Below are 12,580 nucleotides of genomic sequence, written 5' to 3'. Positions count from 1 at the left end.
CAGCCATGGGAAGACCTTATTCTGTTGTGAAAAGCCCCAAGACAATGTATTTTCAACAGTCCTCTGACAGAAGAAGACGAGGGGAAGCTTTCTAATTAAAAGAATACCCTCTCTGACGAGGGAAGCAAAGCCGTCTGAATGGAAATCCAGTACTCAGTTTAGCATTAAACCCACCTGGTGTTGAGCACGGCCACTGAAGAGGCAAGTGTGGCGTCGTCTCGAGTTATTACCAATCAAGCGTCGTGAAGAAAAGCGGGTTTGATCGGTAGCCGTTTTATCCTCCCCACCCCCTCAATCAATCCGCCTTTATGACTTGTTCGAGGTCTAAAACAAACACTGTCCTGAAAACACGGTTAAAAACTCACCCCGGCATCTCGAGTTTGTATTTCGCGAAGTGAGCTGTTGTCAGGTTGTGAGGAAGACTTGGGGTAGATCAAAGAGCGGTTCATCCGTGCCGACTGCGCCGCTCCAGGGGAGCGAAAGGACACATGAACATGCTTTGATTTTCTCTCTGTGCAGCGTCTCTTGCCTTAATACAAGCATTATACCTATTCTTGGATGTTGACTACAATAATGCCACAGTTACGGTGTGTTGATGAACAACTCCATGCTCCCGTCCCCCAAAGGGGCCAGCTTAACCCGGCTCAGGTAGCAATGAATACTAATGTGTACTCAATTAGCACCCCTCTGAAAGTGAGATATTATTTTGAGTCTGGCAGACTGTGCTGGTAGACCAGTTGTAAACCTCCCATGGCTACTTCACATCTTCTTTTTTTTCTTTTTTTTAATGTGTTAGTTTGCTGTGCAAGAGAAGGCAAAGAAAAGGCGCCGCGCCTTCCGTCCGTCCGCTCTGGAAACGAATGAATCCGTGTTTTAACTGCGTCTGATTCTCCGATGAGGCGATACATCATCGAGGGCTAAGAATCGACTTATGTGTCACTCTGCAATAGAGAAATTACACTGAGATGACAAAAAGCTTCGGCAACTTCAATTACCCATTTAGCGCCGCCAGCCATCCTTGAGTCTTTAAAAGGAGTAGAGACGAGGGTTTCAGGCTGCTGCAATGAAGGGAGGTGTTAAACAAATGATTGGGAAAAGATATTTACCTCCGCTGAGGCTCATGTGGAAGCTTTCCACATACTTGTGCTCCCTTTTCTCTTTTTATTTCTACCTACTTGACACGCGTAAATGCACGTTTGTTTGCATGTCTGGATGTCGTAGATATAAATGTATGTTTACACGGGAATGTGCTTCTGGATACTCGTCTTTGCTAATGACTCGGAAGACTTTGTACGCTGGAAAATGCTTTAAAGTTGACGCAGTACCTACACTTTCCGAATATAAAAACCGTACTTGCGTTCAACTAAAGAGTTTACGTTCACGCATCAGCGTAATGAATTTTATAGTAGTTCTGGGGGGTTTTTTTGTTTTTTTTTGGAGGGGAGGTTTAGGGGTGTTATGGCTACACAGCGTGCTTTTTAAAAGCAAGAGTTCAGTCAATGGGATTATGGATTCTTTCACTCCCAAAAGAGTGCAATTTGCAAATATGAGCTCAAATATTTATTTAATTTATGCACTCCACTAATTTAATGTGTTGCAGCCATTACACCAGGACCATTAACATAGCCATAATGGCTATTTGATCACTCTTCTTATCAGGAACGGCAGAGTTGAGTTAAATATGCTGAGGATCCTGCTTTCAAGCACAGTACAGTTACATGTGGAGTCGTGAAGCATTTGGAAGGAGTCTCCTTTCTTCTTTAACTCATCCACTTTGTGCAATAAACCCCCTGGTATGATAAAAGAAGCCACCATTGTGCTTCTTGGATGACCCTGACGTTGGCCTTATCAAAAATGGATGGACTAAACTTGGAAGCTTAGACGGTTTGTGTTTGGAAACCAGGCAATTTTAAAAGTAATTTTTAAACTAGGTGATTTTTTTCAGAGCAAAATAACCGCAGTCTGATATCATGCCAGGACCTTGTCAATGACAACATATTGGTGCCCTTGAACGAAACCAAAATCAAATGACTTAATTTCCCCTCTTGCTGGTCAAAATACTAGCTAGGTCTGAAAAATCAAATGGTGTGAAAATTACTTAGTAAAATTGACTGTTTCCTCCTGTTCTGTATTCGTTAACAAAAGGGAAACCTATTAATTTGAGTAAATCGCGCAATCTTTTCGCATTAAGTTTTTATAAAAACCTCTGGTTTCAGTGGACGGCAGTTGGTCCTGCTGGTCATCGTGGTCCAAGTGCTCTGTGACTTGCGGAGGAGGACACTACATGAGGACGAGGACCTGCAGCAACCCTCCGCCAGCCTACGGAGGAGACATCTGCCTGGGACTGCACACCGAGGAAGCACTGTGCAGCACGCAGGCTTGTCCAGGTACACACAAACATTTTCCACCTCTTAAGTGGAAAAAACTTGAGAGAGCTCCGATGCAGGCGGCGCTCCTTTCTGGGTCTGTTGTTTTTCTTTCATTTTTTTTTCTCAGCCTCTCGAAGGGCTTTCATGCATCACTAATGCACACGGAGTCATTCGGTGCGGCGCAGACTCGCTCTCAGCAGGCTGTGTGAGAGTGAGACAACGCTGCCATTGCTGTGTTTTCCAGAGAGCTGGTCCAGCTGGTCCGAGTGGTCCCACTGTGACTCCAGCGGCGCCCAGCTGCGAGTGCGTCACTGCGACGTCCTTTTCCCCACTGGAAACCAGTGCTCAGGAAACAGCAGCGAGACCAGACCCTGCTCCCCTGACTCCAACTTTATACCAGGTGATGGCACGCTTTGTGATGTCACTTACTCATTATTTAACACACATCCTGGGGAGCGTGAGGAGTGTACCCCACCACCAGCGCAGTGGTAATTCAGTTCGTTTTCAAGAAACCTGTGATAATTAAGTGCATTATTGATTTCTCGAAGCATGTTAGAGGTCAGGCTGGGAGATAAGTCAGCCTTTTGGGTTGAATTAGAAACATTCTGAAGAACAACTCCCCGAGTCCAGGTTGTGATTACATTGTGGGGTTTTTTTTTGTTTTTTTTCTAAAACCGAAGAAATGATTCTTTGATTACGTTGCTACACGTAAAAGAAGAAGTTTTACCGTTTCCATGACAGACTTGCCTTTGTTGCTTAGTGAGTGGGAGCCTTTCTAGTTTTGTCGTTATCATAAATTTAGAGTCACTCTAAAGTCGGTGCAATAAGCAAGGATAGGTGAAGAAAGGAGTGCAGAAAGAAAACAGGTGCTTACTGTTAACAAACTGACCCCGGAGGACGATTTATACAGTAAAGGAAGCAAAACCTTGGAAGATTAGATTCGGTTTCTTTCTTTGCAGAAGGCAAATGTGTTTCAGCTTTCTTCGTGACTCACGTCATACCAGAGAGACTTTGTTAGGACACTTTTATCGGAGGACATCGTCACACGGTATGAATGATTTTGGTATCGAGCACCATCCCACTGCAATGAGTGAAAAGTGGTCGGGATGATAAGACTGAAAGGGGGAATGAAAATAATAAGTGAGAGAGAGAGAGAGGACTGAAAGAGGGATGAGAAGAATGAAAATGAGATTTAAAGCGGGATGAAAAGGATGCGTCAAACGAAATTGAGTCATGTATGAGGCTGATGAGTGGGATGGAAAAAAGAGGTTGTAAAGAGGGATGATGAAGTTGAAATCCATAAAAATAGAATGTCAAGTGGGATGAGAGGAGAAAAGAGGAAATGAAGATGGAAGAGAAAATTTGGAAGATGAGGTAAGGAAGACAGGGAGGCCTCATTGGCCTTGTTCCCAAGCATAGTAATTAATTACTTTCAGGTGTTATAATGTTTACTTTGAGCCCCGTTTTGTTAGCTATATGTAGTGGAAAATGTTACATTTAATTATTCGCTCCATTAAACGAGGGCGTGTGTTACCGGGCAACTATCAAAGGATTTAAGCTTTAGATAAAATCCTCTTTTTTGCACCAGAAATCTTGATATTTTAGAACAAGTAATTATTTTAATGGCATCATTTACACAGATGAGCAGTTGACCTCTTTGAACAAGCAATAGTTGGCTCATAACGCGAGCGGCGCAAAGCATAAAAAGACTTTAAGTAATTGTCATTCAGTGAGGAACAGGAGAGCATATTTTTCCTTCAGCCCAATTTTCTTATGTCCAAACTGCTGCTTTCTCTGTTAACTTATTTTTAATCTGTTTCATCTTTGTAGTTCCAGCCTTTTGTCCAGGTTCAGTAAAAATTTGATTAGAAAGAATAATTATTTATTGATGGTCACAACTGAGTTTGATGAAAAGAAAAAAAAATTATTCACAGTTTTTTTTAAATGCTGAATGTTTAATTGGTGTAGATATTTTCCACTTCAGAAGCAGATTTTGTCAAGTTGTTCACAGTCGGGCCTCTTTATTACTGCAAACATACTTTTGTAGGCAAAATCTGTGGGATCCCCCCCGCTGCTGCCGGCCCAATCACATTCAACAATGCAGAAACAGATTCCTACTGGTAGCTGAGAGCAAAAACCTGCTGTTCGTGAAACCATCTCATTTTTCCTTTCATCGGGACTTCGAGGCTTTTAATTTTCACGGGGAAAAACTCGAGTGATTTGCAGATCCTTTTTCTGCTTTCCTAATGTCTTAGTGTGGCTTGGTTACAGGTGGCTGGAGCCGCACACCGGCAATAAATGTTAATCGTCCGCAGAGAAACGTAAAACCGAGCAACTTTTTTCCGTTTGATAAATCTATACCGGCTGCTTATGACAAAGAGCGGGACACGTTAAGGGACATAATCAAATTTAATCATGACGATAAGCTCCATTATATACTGCACACACCCTCCTGTCTTTCTCACACTGTTAGTATTGACATTGGCTCATGCAGGCATCTCCTTATTGACAGTCGGTAATGCTAGACACAGAAAAGAATTGATCTCTGCATCTCTTCTAAACAAGGATCATCAAAGCTCCTGCTTTCAAGGCGGCACGCTTGAGCTTCACATAATGCAACTGAGACACCAAATTATTGAAAAGCGATGGGGTGTTTTGGGGTTTTTTTTGCTTAAGTATTTTTGGTCTAATTCGAGTAACACAAACTTTAGATGAGGAAAGTAATTATGCGACAGAGCAAACATTTAACTGAACCCCATATTTGTAACCTTTCCGTATTAATTAAATAGGATATAATGCTCATTAGGAAATTCTACAGAATTACCCATCTACCTTTTTATAACCCCTATTCATCCCTTTTTATGGGAAAGGTAGTCCATTAGGCCTCATTACCAATGTCCTGTACTTCATTTCCTTCTAATGGGAACTGATACTTTCATAAACCACTCGAGGTGCCACAGCTTTGATTAGCTTTCGAAGTTTGAACGATTTTCCGCGTCGCGTTCAACACATTTTCGTGCTTACCTTCAGGAGAACAAGCCATCGGTGACAAACAACAAGGATGTGCGGAGGTGTTGTTGGTGCTAACGCTGCTGCTTTGTTGCTTTTCGTCCTCTCCTTCAGAAGTCTCCATCGCACGCTCCAGTCAGGAGGAGAGGCGCTGTGGAGGTAATTCTCATCTGTATGTGTGAGTGTGAAAGACAGAAAGAAGGAGGAAGGGTAGAGCATCTGGCATCTTGCATATTCTTGGTAAAAAAGAAAGAAAGTCTCTCCATCTTGCAGAGCTTTTGTTCAGGTTTTCAAGAAATGTGCTTTGTAAAGCTGTCGGAGGCTGGCTTTATGGCCTTTTTTGCCCCTTTGGTGTACATTCTCCCATTGCCTTACTTTATTTATTTATTTTAGGAAAGCTACAGTAAGTGTATCATCTATATGCAGCATATATCTGTTTTACTTAGCTTGCAGGATGCACTGCACAGCTGCTGCATGTAGAGTGGATTTTATTGGACTGGTTAAGCCCTCGCAAACATCCAAAATTGGCCAATTTTGAATTTGTACTTTTCCTCTCCACACGGTTTTGAATGCAGCCTTTAAAGACAGGAACCAAAGTCTCACACTGTCTCAGATGTTATACATAATGTCAAAACGAGTCAAAGACTTGACCCAGAGCTAGCGTATAAAGAGTCGACCTTAACTCGGTTTGTGTCGCCAGATTCACTGACTGGAATACGATTTCAATAAGAGGTAAAAGAAGTTATAAATATTAATAGCCCCCTTTTTAAGCAGGGTTTTATTGCAGAAGTGCCACTTATTACATCAATAACTATCTGAGCGGATGAATTATTTCACAACAACCCCCTTTTAGCCTCATGCTTATATGCCTCCCCATTCCTCCCCCTTTCAGATTTCAACCTTTTCCACATGATCGCAGTGGGTCTCAGCAGCTCCATTCTCGGTTGCCTGGTCACGCTGCTCGTCTACTCCTACTGCCAGCGCTACCAGCAGCAGTCCCACGACGCCACGGTCATCCACCCCATCTCCGCCGCCCCGCTCAACACCAGCATCACCAACCACATCAACAAACTGGACAAATACGACACCGTGGAAGCCATCAAGGTCTGTAGACGGACACGCTCCGGGTTCACCCCGGGTCACAATATGACAGATGTTCGCATAGAGGAAAAGATCAGTTTGGTCTAATCAGTGGATGTTAAACACCCCCTTTGAGTCAGTGAGCAGTAGCTCTGCTGCAAGTGTCAGCTGTGATTAAATACTCTCCTTACTGACTGTCACTGTCTCACCCCCTCCTGTCACTTGCTGACACTCTCTGCTAACGTAACAGGTAGGCGGCGGTGCGTTCATCTTCTCCACGTCTGTCTCAGTGTGTGAATCTGTTCCGTTTCTGGGGCGCTACACTGCTTTCTCTTAAAATCCCAGAACGCAATTAGCTGTGTGATATTAAATGTAATCGGCAAAGGTGCCCTGTGGCTAGATCAGCTTTTTGGGTTGTGATTCGCATCCTGAAGTGCAGATAGTCAGATGTATGAGGGCCAGTTAGAGTGGTCCAGCTCGACTCCTGGCACAAATAGCCTCTTATCCACTGACACATTCAGGCTGTTTGGCCAGAAATGGCCTGGTGATTAGCGCTTCTCCACAGGCACTCCATGCCCAGGCTAGGGCTCTATCTGTGATACAGGAGTGAAGTGTCTCGGTTTTTACCCACAAAAAAACCCCACAAACTTTTGCCAATTAAACAAATGCTTTCTTAACCAACTAAAACAGAAAAAGAACACATAATTGAATATGTTTTTGGGGGGGTTTTTTTCCAAATCACAAAGACCTAATAAAATCCATTTTAAAAATAACCTGTGCTTTACGTAACCACACTATCCTACCTAAAGAGAACGGTTTAGGGTGTAAGAGTAACGGGTTTAAGAGACACTGAGGTGCCAAGTATTTTAAGACAAAAAGTCATTTTTTTAATCCTAAAAGGAACTGGGAGTCAGTGGAAAGAGGCTAGATAAAAGTCAAACAGCCACATTTAATGGACGTGTGGTTAACAGCAGCAAATAGCACATTACAGAAGCCTGGTCAATTTGGGATACAAGCAAGAAGCACACATTTAAAGAAAATTGAAAGTAGACTGAAAATTTTGCAGGTCTTTGCTTTTGTCCAAACATGGTGATTTCCCCACACATACCAAAAATGAGGGAAAATTCCCTTGGCTAAAAAGGCAGGCAATTTTATTCAGGTTTTTATTATAGTTGACTTTATTCAGTTTTTTTTTTTTTTTTAAATAAACATGCCAAGTTTGCACCTTATACATTACTTGCGACCTTAAACTCACAGAGGAAGTCGTGAGTATCGGCGACATCAACTAAGTAAATACTTTGATCTCTGTTTGCAAACGCGCTTCCCGTATATGAGAATGTTTTGTAGCCTTGTTAAAGCTCCTTTGGCTCGGAGCAAACTTCTGTGAATGTAATTTCTTCAAGGGTTTGGAGACGGAGTTCATCTGTCATGCAATTAGAGTCAGGAGTATCGAGCATAATTCAGTTAGTGCAGTTGCAGATAGCGGCAGATATGAGTGTAGACAGTCGGTGTGAAGATGCAAAGGGAGCTGCATGACAAGTGAGTAATGAGTCATTTTCCAGCAGCACATTTTGCCTCCAACTCTCAATCAGAGAGCATAAAACAACCTTATGTTGCGGTGAAGTTTCAACTAATAAGTATGAAACACCATTACATGCGTCCTTTTAGCTATTATGCAAGTAAATGATGAACAGAAGATGTTGTTTTAGTTGGGGTTTTTTTTACTCAAGTTGCGTTACTCGTCATTTATCTGCACAAAACGTTAAACGCCCTTCATTGAGGTTTGCTGGAGGATTTAACTGCATTTTACAGCACTTTGAAAGAGAATTTGGCCGCATGCATATTTCTTCTGGTTTTGTTAATGCTGGACAAATCTAGGCTGAGTAAAGACAGCATGCAGTTGTTAAGTGACAACTTCATTTATTAAGGGAAGACCAATCTGGCTCACTGTGAAAAAGCAATTGCCCCCGTAAACCTAATGACTGGTTTTGCCACCCTTAGTGGTGACAATTCCTGTCACTTGTTCGTGATAACTGGCACCGAGTCTTTACAAAAGTCTTGGGCATCATCAAGATTCAGTTTGGTGAGTTTGCTTTTGTGTTTTAAAAAAGCAAACTAACATCAGGAAACAATCTTCCTGATTGTTTAACAGAATGCTGGGTCAGTCATCGCCAATGGTGACCCATATTGAATTATGAACTTTGATCTTTACTGTCCTCCTGGATGACTCATCTCTGAGCTCTTGGTGCAAGAAATTTACTTTTGAGCCCTTACTTTGTTTCTTTTCAGATCTTGAATTTCTTAATGTTGTTGTATAACATGTTGCTCGTATTAATCTTTAATCTACTTCATGATGTCAGAGAGGTTCTGTTTAAGTTTTCTTTAGACTTTGTGATTCTTCAGGCCCCATTTGTGGCAAGTAAAATCAGCTTTGAAAAAAAAACACGCTCAATCACAGCTATATTCGTATTTTATCAAGGTTTCGATGAGCTAAAACATTTATGTGTTCCAGAACAACAAAAACAGAAGAAATTTCTAACAAGGATACTTTGTCACAGCATTGTGTGTATAGTTAATTTTTCTAAGGCTGCTATTAAATAAGATATGGTATTTGCTTTCTTTTATTTCCTTTTTTTTTTTGAGGATGACTCTTGCCCGTTCCTTTCCTTCCTGCAGCCAGACGTGTCGGTACTCTTGCCTCTGGACGACCCTGCCATGCACCAGCCTCTCTCTGCTAACATGGGGGTGTCTATGCGTGGACTGGAGATTTTCTACTAACCAACCTCAACAACATCCTGCTTCTTGACTCCCCACTCCAACCAAAACCCCGACAACTCTTTGACCCCCGCCCCTCATCCAGTACTACTTCCTGTTCCCAAACGAGTCCTGCCCTTGCACTTCCTGTGGCACGTCCTGTGCGTGGCAGGTTGGGAGTACAGCACTCTAGTTTCTCTTTTTCTGCTCAGACCCCCTTTCATCCTTCCATCATGGCTGCCTCCCTTCTCTCTCCCAGCTTGCGAGAAGGCAGTGTATCCCTCCCCGTTTTTGTGCTTACATTTGCATGTCTGTTTTTTGTTTGTCCTTCATGTTATGCTGTATTTTTTAATTGATCATTTAATTGGATGGGTTGTAAAGGAAATATCGTTGTAAGGTTGGCTTATTACCTTCCTCTGTTACCTCTCTATCACTAACGGCGCATTACCATTCAGGCAAATTGTGTCTGCCGTACCAGAAACTCCAACTTAATCATTCTTAAGCCCATTATAATATGCTTAAAGGAAGAGGACAGAGTAGATGATGATGCAAACAAGCATTGCTGCACAGCTGTTTAAAGATAACCAAGTGGACACCTGCAGAGATACATAAGCATCTTTGGTGCTGCAGGAGAGCTCATTGCTTTGCCTTTGTCTGCAAATCGCATAATGGGAACACAGCAAAATATGAGGGTGTTTTTTTTTTTTTTTGCTCAGCACACTTGTCGGAAACATCCATCAGCTGTAAATGCAGCATCATCAAGTGTTCAATTACGCCGCCCCCAGGGGGACTCCCATCACACTTCCCACTACAACAGACTGCATATGAACACGTCTATTTGCCAAATTGTTGTACTGAGCAGCACATCAGAGGCTCGTTCTATGTTTACTGTGTCATGCAGGGACAGACAAGATGCCCCCGCCCGTCCCAATAGTTCTTCCTGATTGTTTAACAGAAATGCGACTCGCCTTTGATCGATTTTTATGGCTCTGATTGTCCTGGAGGACCGACAATCCGAGGGCCATAAAAACCGCTGATGCTGGGTATTAGAGATGACAGAGGTGGACATTCGGATGTGCATCAAAATAATTTAGCCCTGTGGTGACTTCTCATTTTTCCGGCCTGTTTGCAAATGCTCTGACCTTGCTCTGTGAAATGTATGTTCCATTCACCGAGCAGTCTCCCATTGATTTATGTTGCTCCTTTGGATTTACTTTTACCTTGCCATCTGGGCTGAATAATCACTTGATCCATATGTTGTGGGGGGGAAAAAAATGCCCATACTGACTCCTGTTCATTTCTCCTCTCCATCTATTTTTTTTTGTTCTTTTCTTTATTTGCAGGGCTTCAACAAAAACAATCTGATTCTGGAGGAAAGGAATAAGTACTTCAACCCACAGCTTGCCGGGAAGACTTATACCAATGCATACTTCTCCGACCTCAACACCTATGATGACTATTAACATCAGACTTCTATAGCGGAGATCATTACCCCTGTTGTCCATTTTGACCACTTCCCCTCTCCTTGTGCTTTGTATTGAGATTTGTAACACCTTATGTGGGATCCTCCCACGGTGACACTCGGTGGCAGCTGGTATGTAACGAAAACACAAACATTCTGGTGTTGCCAAAAGAGGGAAATGCCCACTTTCTCTCAGGTGCCTTGGGGTACACTTGGAAAAACCTGGACTCGCCAAGAGAAATGGACAGTTGGATCTTCAGTGCTGCAGGATATTTTGGGGAGTGACATCCAGTCTAATGTTTTTTGTTTTTTTTTTCCTGATGCCCCTAAGACAGACCTGTATTTGTAACGATGGGAAATGACCACAAATTGCTTTGCATGACTTCATCTGATGTGTTTGCTCTGCTGTTCCGTTGCAATTTGCATGATGGATCACATTCCAGGGTTCCAGAGACAGTTTGATGCCGTTATTGGCTACAGGATTCGCGTCAGAAGTCCTAAAACAAAGTCTGTAGGAATGACCGGTGGTTTTCACCACTCGCTACAACGGTAATGCCCCACCTGACAGTTGGAACAATGACCAACTCCAGTCGTAGATTCAGGATGTAGATATTTGATGTGTGTGGTCAACATTGGTTATGTTATTGTTTTATTTTTTTTGTTTGTTGTTTTTTGCTTTACTTCTTTTTAGTAGCTATAAAAAGTACAAGTTATAAATGTAAAGAAAAAAATTTTTTTTTTCCTTTTTTATGTTTTTGTACAGGAAATTACGTTTGATGCCTATGTCTAGATTTTCTATGCATTTACTCATTGTTTCAAGTGTGTAGAGTACATCTTTTAAAAAAGATAAACAACATTGTGTCCACATTTTGGCAATTGTTTGGGAGTACTCATAGCAGGTTGCCTCAATTTACCATTGCCATAGTACTTTTTATAAATATTTTGTAAAAGAATAAGGAAAAGAAACAAACATTGTTTTTGAATTTTGATAGTGTTCACTATTTTGTTGACTTCTGAGTCATGAATATGTGTTTGTGAAAGCAAAATGTTATTGGCATTAACTATACAGACAGAGCATACATAGCGAGTACTGTTTCTCTGACTCTCAGCTCCAGTGCTTACCCATGTACCGTAACTTGTTTATTTTCTTTTTTTTTTTTTTTATCTATTTGATTTGTTTTGGTTCAGTTGCAACTAACTCTTTCTTACATGTTTGCTTGTGATTTTGTGCATAAATTAAAATAGCTTCCTACAAAACTTGTCTACAGTGACTCACAGATTCAACGGTCTGTACTTCTTTTTTTGTAAAGTTTTGCTGGAAAATGATCTAATAGATGTTTATTTTCATTTAGGTGAAGATACCGTGTTTGAAGATAGTGACGTAAAACTTGTATTATCAACTTTGGTTCCCTGCAAAAATATTTCATGTAAACTTTAGTCATAAGTAAAAGCCACAAACTGTGACCTTTTATGCGACAGACCAAGGCAAACTCAACCCTAACTCCAATAGCACAGGCTCAGTTTTATCAGATAAAGTGGTCTGAATGTATTGTTTTCACATTTTGCCACAGATTTTCAAATCCATTTAAATCTAGACTTTTCACCAGGCCATTCTTTTCCATAAATGCCATATTTGTCAGTGCATTCTTCCACCAGAACCACCAGGAGTTTCTTGGCTGTTTTTTCTTTCTGATTGATTATCTTCTTGCCCATTCTGTCAATCTAAGTGGACAATTACATCTTCATAGGTTTGCCATATTCTTTTCACTTTCAGATGATGGAGAAATAAACTAATCCTGCAAATACACAAATTCACATTTTTATCCCTGACCTCTCCGGGGTATTCCTAGATGTGAAGAGTGCTGTGGTAAAGCCCAGCGTTCTGTAGCAAACCACTGAACAGCTC

The 12,580-nt window shown here is 41.6% G+C and overlaps 1 protein-coding gene across 6 annotated transcripts in view; it reads left to right on the top strand.

The window, feature by feature from the left end:
- Positions 1-11,931, top strand: part of sema5a (sema domain, seven thrombospondin repeats (type 1 and type 1-like), transmembrane domain (TM) and short cytoplasmic domain, (semaphorin) 5A) — a 157,205-nt gene extending 145,274 nt beyond the window's left edge. For 3 of the 6 annotated variants that reach the window (XM_008438633.3, XM_008438631.3, XM_008438632.3), the window contains exons 18-22: positions 2,217-2,387; positions 2,614-2,769; positions 5,493-5,537; positions 6,271-6,482; positions 10,556-11,931. In XM_008438633.3, the coding sequence (XP_008436855.1) occupies positions 2,217-2,387; positions 2,614-2,769; positions 5,493-5,537; positions 6,271-6,482; positions 10,556-10,675 (704 nt within the window). In that variant the 3' untranslated portion in view covers positions 10,676-11,931. Of the gene's footprint in view, positions 1-2,216; positions 2,388-2,613; positions 2,770-5,492; positions 5,538-6,270; positions 6,483-9,134 lie in introns of all 6 variants that reach the window. The other 3 variants (XR_536469.3, XR_536468.3, XM_017301956.2) reach the window with 3 other exon arrangements.
- Positions 11,932-12,580: the final 649 nt, after the last annotated feature.

This window comes from Poecilia reticulata, chromosome 20 (assembly GCF_904066995.2).
Source record: "Poecilia reticulata chromosome 20, P_reticulata-male-v2, whole genome shotgun sequence".
Lineage (NCBI taxonomy): Eukaryota > Metazoa > Chordata > Actinopteri > Cyprinodontiformes > Poeciliidae > Poecilia > Poecilia reticulata.
The sequence above is the reverse complement of the archived record's forward strand: the minus strand, read 5'-3'. Positions and strand labels throughout refer to the sequence as shown.